This window comes from Bufo gargarizans, chromosome 4, assembly GCF_014858855.1.
Source record: "Bufo gargarizans isolate SCDJY-AF-19 chromosome 4, ASM1485885v1, whole genome shotgun sequence".
NCBI classification, from domain to species: Eukaryota; Metazoa; Chordata; class Amphibia; order Anura; family Bufonidae; genus Bufo; species Bufo gargarizans.
In genome coordinates this window covers 276,750,587-276,770,329 of record NC_058083.1, presented here as the reverse complement: position 1 = coordinate 276,770,329, position 19,743 = coordinate 276,750,587, and the positions used below count along the sequence as shown (strand labels likewise).

Below are 19,743 nucleotides of genomic sequence, written 5' to 3'. Positions count from 1 at the left end.
GTCTTCTGTTTATACTAAAGGGAAGACAGACACGCCACAGCAACAATCTTTTAAGGGACCAGTGGAAAGGGACAGGGGACATTAATAAAAGCTGTTATTATAAGGTAATTACGGATCATTTGACAATCATTGATAGACTAACTTGGGTATACATGACTAGCTCTAATAAGCTAGCAAATAAAAAAAAAAATATGACAGTAACACTTTAAGAAAGAAAATCCCTGAAGGGCCAGATTGTGTATATAGAAGTCACGGTGTATGTAGGAGAAATGAGGGACTCTGCACCAACCAGTTTCACCCTGTTACTCGGTTTGACAGGAACCAATGAAATGCAAGTGCCTTTCCTCAAGAAGATAACATTTTCATTTGTGTTACCTACACATATAATTAGCCTCTCTTCATCCCGTATCTGACTACGATCACATACAAAGCTCTCTGTGAGGGAAATAGAAGGGCAGTGCTGCTTTGTTGTGCCGAGCGTGCCCTGTGTGGAGTGCTGCTGGGTGTCAGGTGACTGGATCACGCAGTCTCTCTGCATTCAGAGGACTATGTAGGGGGAGAGCAGCTGAGCTGCACCGTGATACCAACAAGAAGCAGATCTGCTGGGACAACTTTTCATAGGAGGCAGGAAAAACACAGAGGCCTACGAAGATGAGCCAGAGTCTGCACACGAAAAGCCAGCAGCAACAAGAGGAAGAGGAAGATGACGAAGAGGATGGTATAGCAGGGGCATCCAATTATGAGGATGGAGACCCTTTCATGGAAGGAGACTTTGGCAGTGATGAAGAAGAGGGTATGAATAGTTAATAGGTATTGGTTTTATAAAGGGAATGTGCTCTGGATTGTGGGTTGAATATTCACGTTTACACAGCATGAACAGTGCAAATGCCTAATGTTAAATCTGTAGAGGCAGTTACCAGAAAGACGAGTGACAATTGTGTTCATGTTGTAGTATGCGGTGTCATAAGTGACATATATATTCTGGATATGTTACATAGGGGAGATATCTCAGCATCATTTTTTAATTCAATTTAGGCCATATTAAATATGTCAACTGCATGACTAACAATTTCACCTGACTGTGAGTGTTTGGTACTGGAAATTCTGCCTAAAGCCTCATTCACACGTCACATGTCTAAGCTGAAATCCGTGAGCAGGCGGTCAGTGATGCATCCATGAAGCTGTCCGTGAAGGATCGTGTTGGGTCCATATGTCCGTTTTTGCTGTTCGTGTTGCATCCGTGTTTCGCTGACAATGATCCGTGAAACACTGATGCAACACGGATGGCATCCGTGGTTTTCACGAACCCATAGATTATAATGGGAGTGATAGATCTGTGAACACAGACAAAATAGAGCATTCATCCGTGCTAACCACCAGGACCAGCTCCCCGCCTCTCCCATTGAAGTAAATGGGAGCGCATCGCGCATGTGCGGCCACCGCTCCCATTCATTTCTATGGGGCCGACAGAAATAGCCGAGCCAGCGGTGCGCCCTCCTCAACTTTTTCCGCTCCGTTCTCCTTGTAGGTGTGGGTCCCAGAGGTGGGACCTGCATCTATCAGACAATGGGGGCATATCCTAGCGATATGCCCTACTGTCTAAGATGGGATAACCCCTTCAACTCCGGGCACTTTTAGGGCGGGTTCACACAAGTTTTTGTGTCAGTTTTTTGAGTCAAAACAAGAAGTGGGTTAAATCCACTTCTGGCTTTGGCCTAAAAAAATTGTGTGAAGAATATGGATTAATATTTACTGTCAGCCATGTTCTCACATTTACCATTTGCTGAAAGATGGCAGAGGAAATCAAGCTCCACAGGGGGACCCTGCTTCAAAGCCGCAGCCAGATAGCAGAAAACTCCTAGCAGGCCACATTTGGTTACATTTCACACCTCCAGTCAGACAGCACGGATACTGCAGGAAGGATCAATGATATCTCCCAGAAATGTTGGCACCTACATTTCATAAGGAATTATGAATCGACCGTCCATCCCCGGCATAATTCACTGATCTTTTTGCGATCTTAGGGCAAAGCCAAACATTCACGTAGTCCTGGCTTGAGGCTAGGATGCCCGGGAGGGGAGATATACATATTTCCCCACAGAAACCACATAGCGGCACCATGTTTGGACTCTAGTTGTAGCCGGAACTCAGGCGGATCAGTTGGGCCCGGAACCATCTTCCTGCAACATTCTGGTCTGGGGCTATGAGCCCTAAGGGGTTTTATGGGTCATTTGCTGCCAGAACCAGAGTAGGGGGGGTGGACCCTACCTATAGGCGGGGAGGGGAGCGGCTTGCTACAGGTCATAAGCCCATGCAAGCCAGCGGGTGGTGTCTTTTTCTGAAATGTGTTTGGAGGGACCTGCAACCAGCCGACATTACTGCCGCCGACGTGAATACAGCTAAGAACTCATCACTAACCGAAGGACTCATATATCTGGTAAACTGACTTATCGTTCTGCTTAACCCTGTTATACCTATATCACCTGTATCTGTAACCTCAGACCGCTGTATATATCCTCTGTTTATATTGTGTCATCTAGTGTGCCCAGAAGGCGATTAAATATATAATTTAATCTTGTGCTATCTTGTATCTCGATCACGAATCCCCTCGTCCATGTTTCGGCCTAGTTAGACACTACCACCGCGGGTTGGTTTCTTACCCTATATAATCCCGTTAGCGGACTGGGTTTATTTCAAACAAGAAACTGGTCTCAGTATACCCGGGCTGAGAACACGCTGTTTCACTGCGGCAGTGAAAAAGCTCTATCAGCTTGTTTCCTCTCTGTGCCCGCGTGGACAGGAGGTGTCTGTGTAAACTGTACCAACCTGACCTTACCTGCTCCTCTGGAGGGCGTAACGTCACGCTTTGGTAACAAGTGACCATACTACGTCTCGTTAGCTCGACGTAGGTGACGTCAAGCGGGCACGAGGCGTGGTATTTGTCACAAATAGCCACAAAAACCTATGTGTGAACCAACCCTATGGCTTCTTTTACATGGACCAATGATCTGGCAGATTATTGGGGATGTGTTTTTATGAGTGCTTGTTCATCAGGTGATCGTGTCGTTCCACTGGCACCAAAAATCATCGATCTGTGTAAAAAGACCCTTACTGTGTCAGGATTTGCCCCCTAGAATGTTGCTGGCTGTGGAGCTGTCAAGAACAGCTGTTAGTCTCAGTCCCCAGTGTTGGATATTGTGTACTTTACTGCTGGATAAAGTTTCCTTGTAAGCATCTCAATGTATGGATGGCTGGAATACTGTTTCTAGAGTTATTGAGAGCAAGTGTTTCATGTTCATGTCTTGATTTAACGTGCAGTTGGGTTGGTGCCATTTAATAATTTGTTTCTTTGAAGTGATAAACTTTTGCTGTTGATGCAAAAACAGTACTAGTCATTTGAGTCTTGTGGTACATTAGAAGCCTTTTGGATACAGTTTAACCCCTTGGCGACATGTAACGTACTATTATGTCACAGCGGCAAGTGACTTGGCACATTTTGACATAATAGTACGTCATGACTATCACGCGGGCACCAGAGCTGTGCACACCCGATCAATGCAGTGGCCCGGTTGTTACTAGCATGCCTGTATCCGCCAGCATTACTGTAAATGCAGATGCCGGTGGATGAACCCCTTATATGCAGCTATCAACACTGCCCGCGACACTTAAGAGGGCCGCAGAGGGAGGGGGCTCCCTCTGCCTCTTCATAAGCCCCCGTGCTACAGTGACAGGGGGCTGATGGCTGCCATGGCAACCCCAGGCCACGCAAAGGCCTCGGGGTCTGCTATGTAGAGAAGCTTGTGAGACCTAGCCCTCAGTTTACAGTTAAAAAAAAAACTCGGCTCTATAAAAATATCACATGACCTACTCCCTCAGGTAAACGCTATAAAAAAAAACAAGTATAAACTGTCCTAATGCAGCTATTTTTTGTCACCTTGCCCCCAAAAAGTGTAATATTGAACAATCAAAAAAATCATATGTATCCAAAAATGGTACCAATACAAATGTCAACTCTTCCCACAAAAAACAAGCCCTTACAAAAGATGATTGGCAGAAAAAAAATGGAGACATTTCAAAAATGCTTGTAAAACTGAAACAAAAAATAGACATATTTGGTATCATCTCGTCCGTAACAACCTGCTGTATAAAAATAACACATATTCTATTTTGTCAGATGAATGTTGTAGAAAAAACTAAAACTAAAAATGGTGACAGAACAGCCATTTTTTGTTTACCTTGCCTCACAAAAAGTGTAATATCGAGCGATCACAAATCATATGTACCCAAAAATAGTACCTAATAAAACTGTCACCTTATCCTGTAGTTTCCAAAACGGGGTAACTTTTTGGGAGGTTCTTCAAATGCGAAATGGCAACTTAAAATTATCCAAGTGAAATCTGCCCTCCAAAGTCCATATGTTGCTCCTTCCTTTCTGTGCCCTGCCATGTTCCCATATAGCAGTTTACAACGACATATTGAGTGTTTCTGTAAACTGAAGGGTTTCTGTCATGAGAAATAACGTTAGTGATGTGCTAATGTCAGCAGTACATAACAGTGTGCTTTATAACTTTATAACTCCCTGCCTGCCGCCGTTCTCTTAAAATAAAGACTTATACAATATGCTAATGAGCCGCTAGGAGCTGTCTTTAAAGCAGAATGGCTTGGATGAGTAACAGAATTTCAGAATTATTACCACATAGAGTGACTCCTTGTGTACTGTGATATTTTTTTTTTATGGTGGAATTTATCAAGAGATTTGCAGCTGTTTTCACTGTAAACATCATGATTAGGGTTTGTTATTATTACTCTTGTATTATGTTTGTCTTTCCTTGGTATACATTTATACATATTAATAATTAGCTCTAGATGCCATTTTAAAGCTAAAGAAGCTAGCCCAGTTTGTCCAGTCTTACATCACCCATCCCATGTATTAATCTGGAAAAGTGGCTATAATTACTGTTGTCCCTCCCCTGTGGCTTTTATCTTTTTATTTAATACCTCTGTCCTTCCCCTGTACTCCCTTGCATTTTTTCTTCCTCTTCATCATCCAGATGTCAGCAGTACACAGTGATCACTACCATTACCCACTACTGCTCCATCAGCTCAGCTATAGCAGTTACCATGTTAGCTACTGTACATCTATGAGCAATTTATAACCATGGAAAAAATGTAACATACTTTAGTCATTGAAATGCTGATAGATATGGCCTTTAACTATTTTATTTTCTGTTATGGTTGTATTCAGTGTTCATAATAGAGTTGCTAATGTAATGTGTACTTACTAGTTTCCTTGTATTTGTATCATTGTATACTTTGGTCAACGACACTCATGTTGTAATTGAGGCCCAAAAACTACAGGTGGGTACGTCTACAATGAACGTACTTTGCAACAGAATATATCCATGGCAAATTCGCTGTGGAATGTGCAGAGAAATTTGAGGCAAAATCACCATGATTTTATGGATTCCATTATGGATTTCACCTTATGGATTGCAAAATTGACAGGCTAATGATTTAAAATCCACAACACATTATCTGCCAGGGTTGCCAACCAGAATTTTTATTTTTTCAGGACAACTTATCACAAAATCACGGACACCTAACATTTTGTTACGGACATATTGGAAAACCATAATGAATTATAAAGATGATAAAGTAATACATGTTTATAGCTCAAGATACTGTTAAGAATTCACTACCAGCATTTACTGTAAGCTGTAAAATGCTGGTAATTACCACCAAAATGTTCGTCCAGTACCACCAGCACATATATTTTTTTTCACGGACACAGGAAAAAAGTTGCCTATTTTTACGCACTGTGCAGAAATTTTGGGACGTTTGGTAACCCTGCTATCTGCATGGATTCTGCACATAGTTTTTTTTCCAATGTGTAGATAGGATTTTGTAAAACTTAATAGATTTTTTTTCCCCGCTTAAAGTTATGACCACACCAAGTGGTCACGACGAGGTTGTTAAGTGTATGCAGTGGAGCACCGAATGGCTGTATAAGCTGCAGCAGGCTCCAGATCATTAATAAGGAGCGCTATGTTTAATCAGTCTGTATTGTTTATGGCTGCGTGGTATTGCGGGTGCCGTGCTGCCAATAACAATGCAGACCTTCTAAACAGTCCTAATTAGTTAATTGGAACCCACTGTGACTTGTATGGCTCCGCAGCTGCTGCGCGAGCGTGTCACGACCACGTTGTGTGGTCACACCCAAAAGGGCTTGTGCACACAAATGTAAGGCCTCAGTTTCCGTATTGTTGACTGCAAGCAGCAGGGTCCACAATATACGGACACTGGCCATAGGTACTCCCTACTCCAGATGCGGACCCATTGCTATCCACAAGAGACAGGCAAAAAATATTTTGTGGAGTAGAGGCATGGATCAGAAGCCCACGGAAACACTATGAAGCAGAGAGATAGCAGTCCGCAGCATGAGCATAGAGCCCTTATCTTCGTAGGCATGAACCCTAACACTGCAGATTTTACACCCACAATTCTGAGGCTGGAATTCAGTAGCCAATGCGTCCCATGTGACCATACCCTTAGGGCTGTTTCACACAAATGTGTGCAGTCTGGAAATCACATGTTTGTGCAAGCGTGATCCTCCATCCTGGACAAGGCTCGTCTTGCAGGAACGCACGACATTATACTGATTTAGGTTATGTACCTCTGCATGACCTTATTTCTACAGAATCATAGTGACAGCTTTATGTCAGCATAATCCTATAGAAGGAAAGTCAAGCAGAGGCACACAGCATTATAAATCAGTATAATGCTGTGCACTCCTGCATGACGAGTGGTGTCCAGCTGGGGGATCATGCTCCCGAACAGAGCGTGATTTCCAGACTGCACACACTCGTGTGAAACATTTTGTTTTGTTTTACCAGAATTTTGGTGTTTTAAAAAAAAATATAGGCATTTTTCTTTATGTAGAAGTTTATGGAAAAACATTTTTAAAAAATCACAATACCTAGCACATGCTGGGTTTCAAGGAAAGACACAATAGTTTAAAAATGCATCAAAACTGAAGAAAACACCATAAAAACCAGAATTGTTTGTAGAGCATTTAAAGGGTGACCTATCCTTATCCTCGGTGATCAGCTGTTTTGAAGTAGCTTCAGTGCCAGAAACAGGCATGGGAACTACATTGCTCCATCCACTGTGTCATGAACGAAGATGGTTACTGCAGCGCTGTCGGACCCCCACCAATCTGATATGGATTACCTTTTTTAAGAACAGGTTATCAAAACTTCAGTCCAGCGGAACTGCTTTAATATTACCATATTGAATTTCAGTGTTTTTGAAAAAAAATTGCAGATGTTAGTTTTGATGCTATAAGAAAATATTACACACCGCATTTTTTTTTTTGTTGTGTTTGCATGTTTTTACTGGTTTTGTCTTATTTTTTTGCACATACGACGCTCTTGATTTGGCATTTTTTTTATTTAGGCAGGTTTTTCATAAATTTTTGCTAGGAGAAGATTTATCTGATAAAAAACAATGTGTGACTCAAAAAAACCAGAACCAAAAACATGTATAAAAAGACTGCGTCAATTTAATGGTGTTTTTTTTTTTCATAAGCCACAAAAGCAACGTAAAATTTGTGTTCAAAGAGAGCAGATGGTTAACTTGAGTGCTCAGATTGCCCTACTCATGTCTAGCTGTTTTCTTACGTCTTTGCTCATGCTCCTTATTTGGTCTACTGAAGAGCTGTAGCAGGTGTTTGCTGCACAGATTAGTTTAACAAGGGCGGAAGGTCAGTCCAGATTTCCTATTCCTTTACAGGCAGGAGAGACAAGAATACAGATAGTTATTATAGGCCCTGTTTCCATTATGCATACATCTACTGTGGTTAAAAACCACGCACAATGTTGTGGTTTAGTCCAGATTATGGACATAGTCAACAGATTGCAGAAACTCATAATTAACTCCTGCTTGTTTTATTAAAGCCAACAGTCCGGAGAAAACAGGTTGTGTCCAGCAAAACTCATCAAGAACATAACATAGTAAAAGTGTAACTGAGGAAGTTTATGGCTCAATAGGATAAACTAAATTGTAATTTAAAAAATTAGTTAACCCTGAGTTTGCTCCAGAGCTGGTTGGAAGCCTTTTATGCCAATGGATAGTCTCTAACTAATTTAGAGCTACTACCTCTCTAGAAGGAAATCTAACTTCACACTGTTTAGAACAAGCAGAACCTCTGTGACAAGTAACACAACTTTCACACTTTGTTCGATCTCACTAATAGTAACATAGTACATAAGACATTTGTCCATCCAGTTCGGCCTGTTATCCTGCAAATTGATCCAGAAAAAGGCAAAAAACAAACAAACTGAGTTAGAAGCCAATTTTTCCCACTTAAGGGGAAAAAAACTTCTTCCCGACTCTAATCAGGCAATCAGATAACTCCCTGGATCAACGACCCCTCTCTAGTAGCTATAGCCTGTAATATTATTACGCTCCAGAAATACATCCAGGCCCCTCTTGAATTCCTTTATTGTACTCACCATCACCACCTCCTCAGGTAGAGAGTTCCATAGTCTCACTGCTCTTACCGTAAAGAATCCTCTTCTATGTTTGTGCACAAACCTTCTTTCCTCCAGACGCAGAGGATGTACCCTTGTCACAGTCACAGTCCTGGGGAAAAATAGATAATGGGATAGATCTCTGTACTGACCCCTGATATATTTACACATAGTAATTAGATCTGTAGTTGCCCCATTCCAGTTATTACTTTAGTTGCCCTCCTCTGGACCCTGTTATGTCTGCCTTGTTCACAGGTGCCCAGAACTGTACACAGTACTCCATGTGTGGTCTGACTAATGATTTGTAAAGTGGTAGGACTGTGTTCTTATCACAGGAATCTATGCCCCTTCTGATGCAACCCATTATCTTATTGGCCTTGGCGGCAGCTGCCTGACACTGGTTTCTACAGCTAAGGCTACTTTCACACTAGCGTTCGATCGGATCCGTTCTGAACGGATCCGATCATATTAATGCAGACGGAGGCTCCGTTCAGTACGGATCCGTCTGCATTAATAACTTAGAAAAAATTCTAAGTGCGAAAGTAGCCTGAGCGGATCCGTTCAGACTTTCAATGTAAAGTCAATGGGGGACGGATCCGCTTGAAGATTGAGCCATATGGTGACATCTTCAAGCGGATCCGTTCCCATTGACTTACATTGTAAGTCTGAACGGATCCGCTCGCCTCCGCACGGCCAGGCGGACAGCTGAACGCTGCAAGCAGCGTTCAGCTGTCCGCCTGTCCGTGCGGAGGCGAGCGGAGGGGAGGCTGAACGCCGCCAGACTGATGCAGTCTGAGCGGATCCGCTCCATTCAGACTGCATCAGGGCTGGACGGAGGCGTTCGGGTCCGCTCGTGAGCTCCTTCAAACGGAGCTCACGAACGGACCTATGAACGCTAGTGTGAAAGTAGCCTTAGTTTGCTGTTCACTAAAATTCCTAGGTCCTTTTCCATGTCAGTATTAGCCAGTGTTTTACTATTTAGTATATACGGGTGACTTGCATTATTCCTTCCCATGTGCATAACCTTACATTTGTCAATGTTAAAGCTCATCTGACACTTCTCTGCTCAAGCCTCCAATCTATCCAGATCCATCTGTAGCAGTATACTGTCCTCTTCCATGTCAATTTTTTTACACAGTTTAGTGTCATCTGCAAAAATGTATATTTTACTGTGCAAGCCTTTTTCAAGATCATTAATAAATATATTGAAGAGAATAGGGCCCAATACTGACCCCTGAGGTACCCCACTAGTGACAGTGACTCAATCTGTAACAGAAAGATGTAGACTCCAGCACTCACTTTTGTTGAAGTGTCTTTTTCTCCATCTTTATTTGGCAAGTATTCACAGACATATAGGACACGATTTCTCTCTGGTGTATTGGCTGTTGAAGCATTTCAAAAACTTCTTATTCGGAACAGTGACTCAATCTGAGTGTGCAACATTAATAACCACTCTCTGTTTTCTATCATTGAGCCAGTTACTTACCCACATACAGACGTTTTCTCCCAGTCCAATCATTTTCATTTTATATACTAACCTTTTATGCAGTACAGTGTCAAAAGCTTTGGAGAAGTAGATATACGACATTCATTGATTCGCCGCTGTCAAGTCACACTTCTTCCTGGGTCAGACAGGGCACTTTTAATGGGGAATTAACTTTTACATTCTGCATTTCATCTGACAGTTTATTTTCTTCAGTGAATACAGTGGAGAAAAAAATATTTAACAGCTTTGGTTTCTAGTCATCGGTCTCTGCAACTCCCCCCTCATTACTCTGTAGAAGGTCGACACCTTCAGATTTATACTTTTTACCATTTATATAATTAAAAAATCATTTTAGGGTTAGTTTTGCTATCTTTGGCAATTAATCTCTCGGTCTCTAGTTTGGCTGCTTTTATTTGTTTTTTACATATTCAATGTTTCCTCGCTACTCTCCTGTTTTAGTGATTTAAATGCTTTCTTTTTGTCATTTATTGGTTTCTTGACACTTCCATTTATCCACATAGTTTTTTTCTTTTTCTTAACCTTTTATTCCCATAAGGTATGTACCTCTCACAATTAGATTTTAGGATGCTTTTAAAGATATCCCATTTTGTGGCTGTATTTTTTATTTTTGAGGACTTTGTCCCAGTTAGTTAGGCCTATGGCCTCTCTTAGTTGGCTAAATTTAGCTTTTTTCAAGTTTGGTATTTTTATTCCTCCCTGAAGAAACACTCTTTTAAATGATAATTGGAAGGTTATTACTTTATGGTCACTATTTGCCAGGTGTCCCCGGACCTGCACATCTGTTGTTCTGTCAGATCTATTGGTTAATACTAAGTCCAGTATGGCCATCCCTCCAGTCGGGTCCTGAAACAATTGTCTTTGGTTATTGCCAAGAACCTGTTTCCTTTATGAGATACAGTGAGAAACAAAAGTATTTGAACACCCTGCAATTTTGCAAGCTCTCCCACTTAGAAATCATGGAGGGGTCTGAAATTCACATTGTAGGAGCATTCTTACTCTGAGAGACAGAATAAAAACAAAAATCAGGAAATCACATTGTATGATTTTTAAAGAATTTATTTGTCTTGCACTGATGAACATAAGTATTTGAACATCTGAGAAACAGCAAGAATTATGGCTCTCAAAGACCTGTTACTGTGCCTTTAAAAAGTCCACCTCTACTCCACTCATTAATCTAACTTAGTAGCACCTGTCTGAGCTCTTTAAAGACCTCTGTTCACCCCACAGTCAGTCAGACGTCAACTACTACCATGCGCAAGACCAAAATGCTGTCAAAAGACACCAGAGACAAAATTGTGGACCTCCACAAGGCTAGAAAAGGGCTACGGGACAATTGCCAAGCATCTTGGTGAAAATAGATCAACTGTTGGAGCAATTGTTAGAAAATGGAAGAGGTTAAAGACAACTGTCAGTCTCCCCGGACTGGGGTTCCATGCAAGATCTCACCTCGTGGGGTATCACTGATGATAAGAAAGGTGAGGAATCAGCCAAGAACTACAAGGGAGGAGCTGGTCAATGACATGAAGAGAGCTGGGACCACAGTTTCAAAGGTCACTGTCGGTAGAACACTACGACATCATGGTTTTAAATCATGCATTGCACGGAAGGTTCCCCTGCTCAAGTCATCACATGTCCAGGCCCATCGGAAGTTTGCCAATGACCATATGGATGATCCAGGGGAGGCATGGGAGAAAGTCATGTGGTTAGATGAGACCAAAGTAGAACTTTTTGGTCTAAACTTCACTCGCCGTGTTTGCAGGAAAAAGAAGGATGAGTTGCATCCCAAGAACACCATCCCTACGATGACGCATGGTGGTGGTAACATCATGCTTTGGGGGTGCTTTTCTGCGAAAGGGGACAGGACAACTGCACTGTATTAAGGAGAGAATGAATGGGGCCATTTATTGTGAGATTTTGAGCAACAACCTCCTTCCCTCAGTCAGAGCATTGAAGATGGGTCCATTTCTTTCTGTCTGTATGGCATGTCAGTTTTTCATGTCAGTGAAAAAAAAAAATAAACAGAAGAATGCCCCCCTACCATCTTCTAGCATTAGTAAAAAACTAGACTACATACTGATAGCGCTCGTTTGTTGTCCATTTTTTTTTTTTTTTTTTACTGATCCATTGACTTGAGAAAACAGAACATGCTATGGTTTTCTATCAATGTGCAGATAGTTAGTGAAAAAACTGGAATGTGAACATACCCTTTGACTATTGTGGGTCAGTGTTCCGTCCGGATGGAAGCATAAGGAATCATTTATCAAACTTAGTTGCCCATAAACACCAATCAGATCCCACCTTTCATCTTCCAAAGGAAATGTCAAAAATGAAAGGTGAATTCTAATTGGTTGCTATGGGCAACTAAGCCAGTTCTACTTTACACCACTTTGATACATTACCCCAATAGTTCATATGAAAGCAGCCTTACAAAAAAAAAAAAAAAACTTAGGGCAAATTTTGTCAATGAGACCTAATTCCCAACGGTACATGCACCTACAAAAAGTCACAAACCAGTATGATCTCCTTGAATCTTTCATACCCTCTGAATTTAACACTATCAGTGATTGTAAGGAAGTGCAGGGCACCTTAGTTTGTATTTTTGTATGTTATTATAACTATGTAGGCCATTATATTTTGTACTTTTAGCTCCACTAAAATATCCACAACATTGAGTCAGTATTAGGAATTTGAATTATCCTTGGCTATTGTTGGTTTAAGGACTGTAGTTCTAATTGTAGTTCTGTATAAAGTCGTTTCAGCTTAAAATCCACCCTTCCACTGTATTGTAGTTAACTATATATGTAAGGAGCTACTTGTAGATGATATGGCTTGTTAGGAAGTGTTAAATACCAGCCTCCTTTCCTTGTTATAAGCTGAGTATATGGAAGAAAAGGAGACACCTTGGAAATGTGGGCTTCACCTGTCTTGGGCATGTGCACTCCAGGGTCATATGATGAAGCAGCCATATTTGTGTGGGCACTTTCCAGACAGTCCTCTTCATGCCTCCTGACAAAGCACACATTAATTGCACATCGAGGCATGGTCACGCACTGCTTCAGTGTTCTCATTTTGGCCTGTAGTAACTTTTATCTTGATGGTATACTGTACATGTATCTAACATGGATTTATACAGGCTTTGTTCAGATTTTTTATGTAGTTTTGGAAGACAAAGGCGGGAGTGGATTGAAAAAGTAGCATTCATCTGTAAAGGGTGAGTTCCACATTCTTTATACAGTTTTTAAGACTAAAGTCAGGAATGGATAATAAAGAAGGACACATAAAGACTGTGTGGGAGTCCCCATCTGGTCATGCCTCATCACTCCACCCATGCCATGACCAATTTTAACAAAATTGCTGAATGTGGTAGAGTGGCAAAAAACTGGACTTTTTTTGCACCACCATTCAGATGCAGGGGCCTGATAAATCTCTGCCACTACCACCCCTCCCCATTTCTTCTGCTCTTTTTGAATCCACTTTTGGCTTCAAAATTGCATTCAAAAACCTATATATGTGACAACACCCTAAAATTTAACCTGCTGCTGGTTTGATATAATACAGAATAGTTGGCTTTATAACCAGTGCTACCTAGATTGATACACTTCACCTATTGTGAAATATTACTGCTTTCACAGTCCATATTGTATTGGAAAATACAATTTGATTATATAGCAGTGTGGTGGTGGCATTTTGTGTTAACAACTGTTCACATTTTATTAATATTTCCAATGTAATGTTAATTTTCAATAAACTGCATTATTTTATGTGATTTGTATAGGCAAAAGATAGATTCTGTTGGAGCAGACTCAAGTATAGCCCCTACTTAAAGGGGTTGTCCAGCCTTTTTTAAGAGATGGCCCATATTCAGGATAAGCCATCACTAGCTGTTCAGTGAGCGTGCAGCACCCCGAACCCCATGATCAGCTGTTTTGTGTACCCCATTGCTTTAAGTCAGCACCGGAGCTACAGAGCACTGTCTACATTGTAGTGGACAGTGCTCGTCATGGCAGTGCTGCTCCCATAGACTTCAATTTTGATGGTGGTCTGTAGCACAGAACAGCTGATCGGTGGGGGGTGAAGGCTGCTGGAACCCTGACAATCAGCTAGTAATAGCCTATCCAGAGGAAAGGCCATCACTTAAAAAAGGCTGGCAACCCATTGAAGGTATGATACAGTATTTCAAGCACCCACATTTGCTGAGAGATTCCATTCTATGCAAGGGCTGCACATCAACATGAAGATCCTAATGTTACATTATGACCGAGCATATATTAATTGTCAGTCGCACGCAACGTTGCCATCATAGAAAACAATGACATTTTCTTGTGATCAGTCTGATTTGGCAGTTTTTTTCTTACAGTGAAATCACAGCCCTAAAATAATCACACAACAGCACATCGCACATAAATTATGCAAATGTCCACATTATAAATAGTACTATTTAAAGTAGCCAGAATGTGGAAAGGGATGCAGAAGTCCCAATAAAACATACAGAGAACATTTAAAAAAAGGTTTATTATACGATCAACTGGATAGAAGAACTACAGGATTCTGTTACTTCAATTGTATCTCCTAATAGGAATATGGTGGGGATAAAAGTAGTATTTCCATTACAGGTTTTGTCGATGTAAAATGAGGCCCGTAATCGTCAGCAATGATGGCCCCAGAGGTCAGACCTTGAAATAACTTATTTTTATAACCAGGTTAAGATAGCCCCTTTAATTATTTTTAGTAGTGAAGGAGTAAGAATTGAAATGTTACCTGTACTTGTAAAAAACTTGTCCTAGTGGCACATCAAAGATTTTTGAAAGGTGGCGTCCAAGTTCTGCGACCTCCAGTGATCGCTAAAATGATGAGATAGAAGAAGTCACACAGAGCAGTGTGTCCATCTCTAGAGATGGACTGGGTAAGGGCTCATAGACTTTCTACTGAGTCCATCTTCTGCAGTGTACAGGTACACTTCAGTGGCGTAACTGACTGTGGCCCATAGCAAAATTTTTAACCCCCCCCAAGCAAATTCTTTGTAACCTCTAGCTCACGTGCAATCCCCACTCCTTTGGCTAGTCAAGATCGAGCTCTCAGAAGACAACCAGCAACAGCTCCATCCATTTCCTGCAGTGTCACGGTATATAACATCATCGTATAATACTTTTGAGGGGGCACTGACAATAAAATCTCCTCCTGAGGGGCCACTTGTGAGTTCGGGACTCAAGGAAACCACTTCCTCTGCTTTCCCTCTAGCTATGCCCCTGGTACACTTTAAGGTAGAGGGAGGGGGGACTCATTAGGATTAAATTAAAATGTTTTTTAAAGTAGGTTAAGATGGCAAGGTGCTCTTGAAGAGTTTAAATAATCAAACCAAGGGCCTGCTTTAGAATGCAGTTACAAATTGCTCAGGCTTTGTCTGGAATGTAGTATGACCAGCTTGTTGCTTCACCATCCATGAGTACTTTGCAGGACTTGAAATCACATGCAGTTGTGGTCAACATTATTGGCACCCTTGATTGTTTAGTATGAAAAAGCCAATATCTTCAGAAATAAGTGCACATGTGCCAACTTTGTATCATTAGAATATTTTAAAAGCATGTCCAAATACATAAAAATAAATAAATATAGTATATGACATGGACAGGATTACAAGCACCCGCCCCCAATACTTGGCTGCTCAACATTTGGCAATGATTGCAGTCTCCAAATGTTTTTATAGCCATCTGTGAGCTTCTTTGGTCCCAAAATCAGCCCAATTACATTATGTATCCTCCATTACGTTTTCTTTTAATAGGCAACATTTCATTGTCTATAATAAATAATGCTGGTATGTGTTGAGAAAGAGTGATAGTTTGATTCTACCTGTTCATAGAACATTTTCCCAGAAAGATTGTGGTTTGTCTATCTTTTGGCAAAGTTTAGTTGCTGTGAGGTCCTCCTTGGCATTTACCCATAGACTGTTTTGTTCAGTATGGTGTATGGTACGGGTTGAAATGGGTTACCTACTACTACCATGTAACTTAAAGGGGTTGTGCTAAGTTTAGAATTGTCCCCTATCCACAAGCTAGGGGATAATTAATTGATCGTTGGGGGTCTGACTGCTGGGGCTGCTGTACTTGGCTGTCTCTGGTGGTCTCATAGAGAATTAATGGAGCGGCAGGGTGCATGTCCAACCTGCCACTTCATCAGATTGGCTGAACAGAACCCCCGTTCTTGGGATTGTGGGGATCCCAGGAGTTGGGCACCAAGCGGTCAGTTAGCTTTCACCAATCCTGTGGATAGGGAATAACTTCTAAATTTGGCACAGCCCCTTTAATGGTCCAACACAATCACCAGTTACCAGGTGCTATTTTAAAGCAATTACAATAGAAATAGTGACCTGGCAAACAACTACAACACACCAAAATCCAGTTGTGGAATTCTGGATAAAATGGTCACAGTACATGTGTACTTGGAGCTATTAGTTATCCAAAAGAAGCGTAAATCTTCTAACCTCTTCAACGTGGATGCAGTACTAGCAGTGTTTTCCTCTTCAGTCATTTTACATTTGTGTCAAAGTGCATCCAGTCACTTCTCCTGCTCTACAGTAACCTCTCTTGGACAACTTTCTAAACAGTAATACACTCTTTTTCTATGCCATTTTGGTGCCTGTTTGAGCATCTCAAGCGTCACCTATTTCACTATAAGACATGCATCATTTGGATCCACACAAAATCACCTAAACAACACTGTGCCTGATAGAAATCAAATGGGGACGTCATCAAAAGTGCAGCCTCGTACTTAGGGTCTGTAACTTCAGTTGGTCATAACTCAATGCAAGTAAGATACATATTTAATACACACTAAAGGTCCATTTTTTTACATTTTAAAGCACAATAAATGGCCCTGCATGAGCCACTTACAGCAGTGTGTGATCTGTCAGTGGACTTCTAGAAATTGCATCAGATGTGTCTTTCTTCCTACAGGATGCAGTTTACAGAAACTCTTAATTTTTGAAAACTCTGTGTGTAGGAGGCTTTGGAATTCTGCATATTGCTATTCTAACTCATGTATTCATTATACTGATCCTTAGTCATTTTGTTTTCCTTAAGTTTTAGATTTCACTGATCCTTTCAGCACAGAGGTGAAGCCAAGAATACTTTTAATGGGATTACGAAGAAGTGGGAAATCCTCCATCCAAAAAGTAGTATTTCATAAGATGTCCCCAAATGAAACTCTTTTTCTGGAAAGTACGAACAAAATTTGCCGGGAAGATGTCTCCAACAGTTCCTTCGTAAACTTTCAAATTTGGGATTTTCCGGGCCAGATTGACTTTTTTGATCCAACATTTGACTATGAGATGATATTTAGAGGAACAGGAGCACTGATATTCGTCATTGACTCACAGGTGAGCACTATCACAAAAGTAAGAAACCATAGAAATGTTGTATTGACATAATAACAACCCACAAAACTAAGTAAATACTGTAAATAAAGTTTAAAAAATGTGGTGAAATTAGGGTACTTTCACACTTGCGTTTTTCTTTTCCGGCATAGAGTTCCGTCACAGGGGCTCTATACCGGAAAATAACTGATCAGGCATATCCCCATGCATTCTGAATGGAGAGTAATCCGTTCAGTTTGCATCAGGATGTCTTCAGTTCAGTCGTTTTGACTGATCAGGCAAAAGAGAAAACCGTAGCATGCTACGGTTTTATCTCCGGCGAAAAAAACTGAAGAAATGCCTGAACGCCGGATCCGGCATTTTTTTCCATAGGAATGTATTAGTGCCGGATCCGGCATTCAAAATACCGGAATGCCGGATCCGTCCTTCCGGTCTGCGCATGCGCAGACCTTTAAAAATGAAAAAAAAAAAAAAAACGGATCCGTTTTGCCTGATGACACCGGAAAAACGGATCCGGTATTGCAATGCATTTTTCTGACTGATCAGGCATTTTTCTGACTGATCAGGATCCTGATCAGTCAGAAAAATGCCTGATCAGTCAGAAAAAATGACATCCGTTTGCATACAGTTTGCCTGATCAGGCAGTCAGTTCAGGCAACGGAACTGCCTGCCGGAATCAAGCAACGCAAGTGTGAAAGTAGCCTTACAGGGTTTTTTTTTTACCCCCCCCCCCCAAAACAAAAACTATTTCATATATTATATGTACCCCAAAATGGTGCCATTAAAAATGCAGCTTGTCCACAAAGAACAATCGCTTACATGGCTATGTTGACTGAAAAATAAAAAAGGATATGACTTTTGAAAGGCAGAGATGCTGTGCTCCAAACTAAACGGCATCCTTAAAAACACACTGTTTGCAACATTTTCAGAAAGACTGGCGTACACAGATTTGGACTGGCTCACAAGGGTACAGGTGAATCCCCCAGTGGGCCCCTGAGCAAGGTGGGCCCCTGGTCTCCCAGCCCCTGCACAAGTGACACATAACACAGTAGACTTACTGCACTATATACATATATTCAATGAACAGTACCTCAACCAGCCTATGTTCATATAAAAAACTTGATAGATTATTAAAGAAACTCCCCAGCTCATGAAGGTCTCCCTTGTGCTAAAGTTGATGCTGAGAAGTATATGATTCCTCCACCACCCGCATAGTCTGCCAAAGGTTCTCTCGTCTCTGTAGACTCTTGCACAGCCTGTGTGATTTATCTCTCCCTCATGCTATTCTCGCCATCTATACTCGGATACAGCTCACCTTGTGCGATCTGGTCTCCCTGAAAAGGATCTGTCTCCAGAAACAAAAATTATTTTTATTTTAAAAAAATCAATACCCCTCCAAAAATAATAAATGTTTACAAAATATGACGTATAAAATCTGAAAACAATACCCTACAAACCAGTATGTAACTGACCAGACTCCCCACAGGAGTCAGGTCAGAAACTTACAGTTTGTGTGATCTCAGCATGCCCAGCACCTTCCTACAGCCCACCATGGCATCATAGACTGTCAGAACGCGAAATCTTGCTAGTTATCTTTTGATTCTGACTAAAAGAGTACTACCTACTATATTCATACAGAAATGAATAAAGTATATATAATACCCTAAAATGATCCTATTATACCAAATCGAAGAGAGCATTATGTTTTAAAAAGCTTTTTTTTTTTTTTTTTTCCAGGATGATTACATGGAAGCTCTTGCTAGATTACATCTTACTGTGACCAGCGCATACAAAGTAAATCCTGACATTAACTTTGAAGTTTTTATCCACAAAGTAGATGGCCTGTCAGATGATCACAAAATAGAAACTCAAAGGGATATACATCAGAGAGCAAACGATGATCTTACTGATGCTGTACTTGAGAAAATACACCTCAGGTAAGCCATTTAGGCAACTTTCACACAAGTGTAATAAAAGGTACATTTCTACACAGATCAACCAGACTAACAACAACATAGATCCTTATGATGCTGTTAGTTCAGGTAATCATTGACCAGGTCCTCCCGTGTAGTTCTGGGCTGATTCCTGACATTTCTCAGAATCATCCTTACCCCATGAGGCGAGCATGAAGCCCCAGACCGAGGAATATTGACAATCTTGTGTTTCTTCCATTTTCTAATAATTCTTCCAACAGTTGTCTTCTCACCTAGCTGCTTGCCTATTATCCTGTAGCCCATGCCAGCCTTGTACAGGTCTACAATTTTGTTCCTGGTGTTATTAGACAGCTCTTTTGTCTTGGCCATGGTGGAGAGGTTGGAGTGTGATTGAGTGTGTGG

At 41.2% G+C, this 19,743-nt stretch overlaps 1 protein-coding gene across 3 annotated transcripts in view; it reads left to right on the top strand.

The window, feature by feature from the left end:
- Positions 1–424: 424 nt before the first annotated feature.
- RRAGD (Ras related GTP binding D) overlaps positions 425–19,743 on the top strand; it is a 44,141-nt gene continuing 24,822 nt past the window's right edge. Inside the window, exons 1-3 of one of the 3 annotated variants that reach the window (XM_044290665.1) lie at positions 425–793; positions 17,121–17,410; positions 19,145–19,344. In XM_044290665.1, the coding sequence (XP_044146600.1) occupies positions 652–793; positions 17,121–17,410; positions 19,145–19,344 (632 nt within the window). In that variant the 5' untranslated portion in view covers positions 425–651. Of the gene's footprint in view, positions 811–17,114; positions 17,411–19,144; positions 19,345–19,743 lie in introns of all 3 variants that reach the window. The other 2 variants (XM_044290664.1, XM_044290666.1) reach the window with 2 other exon arrangements.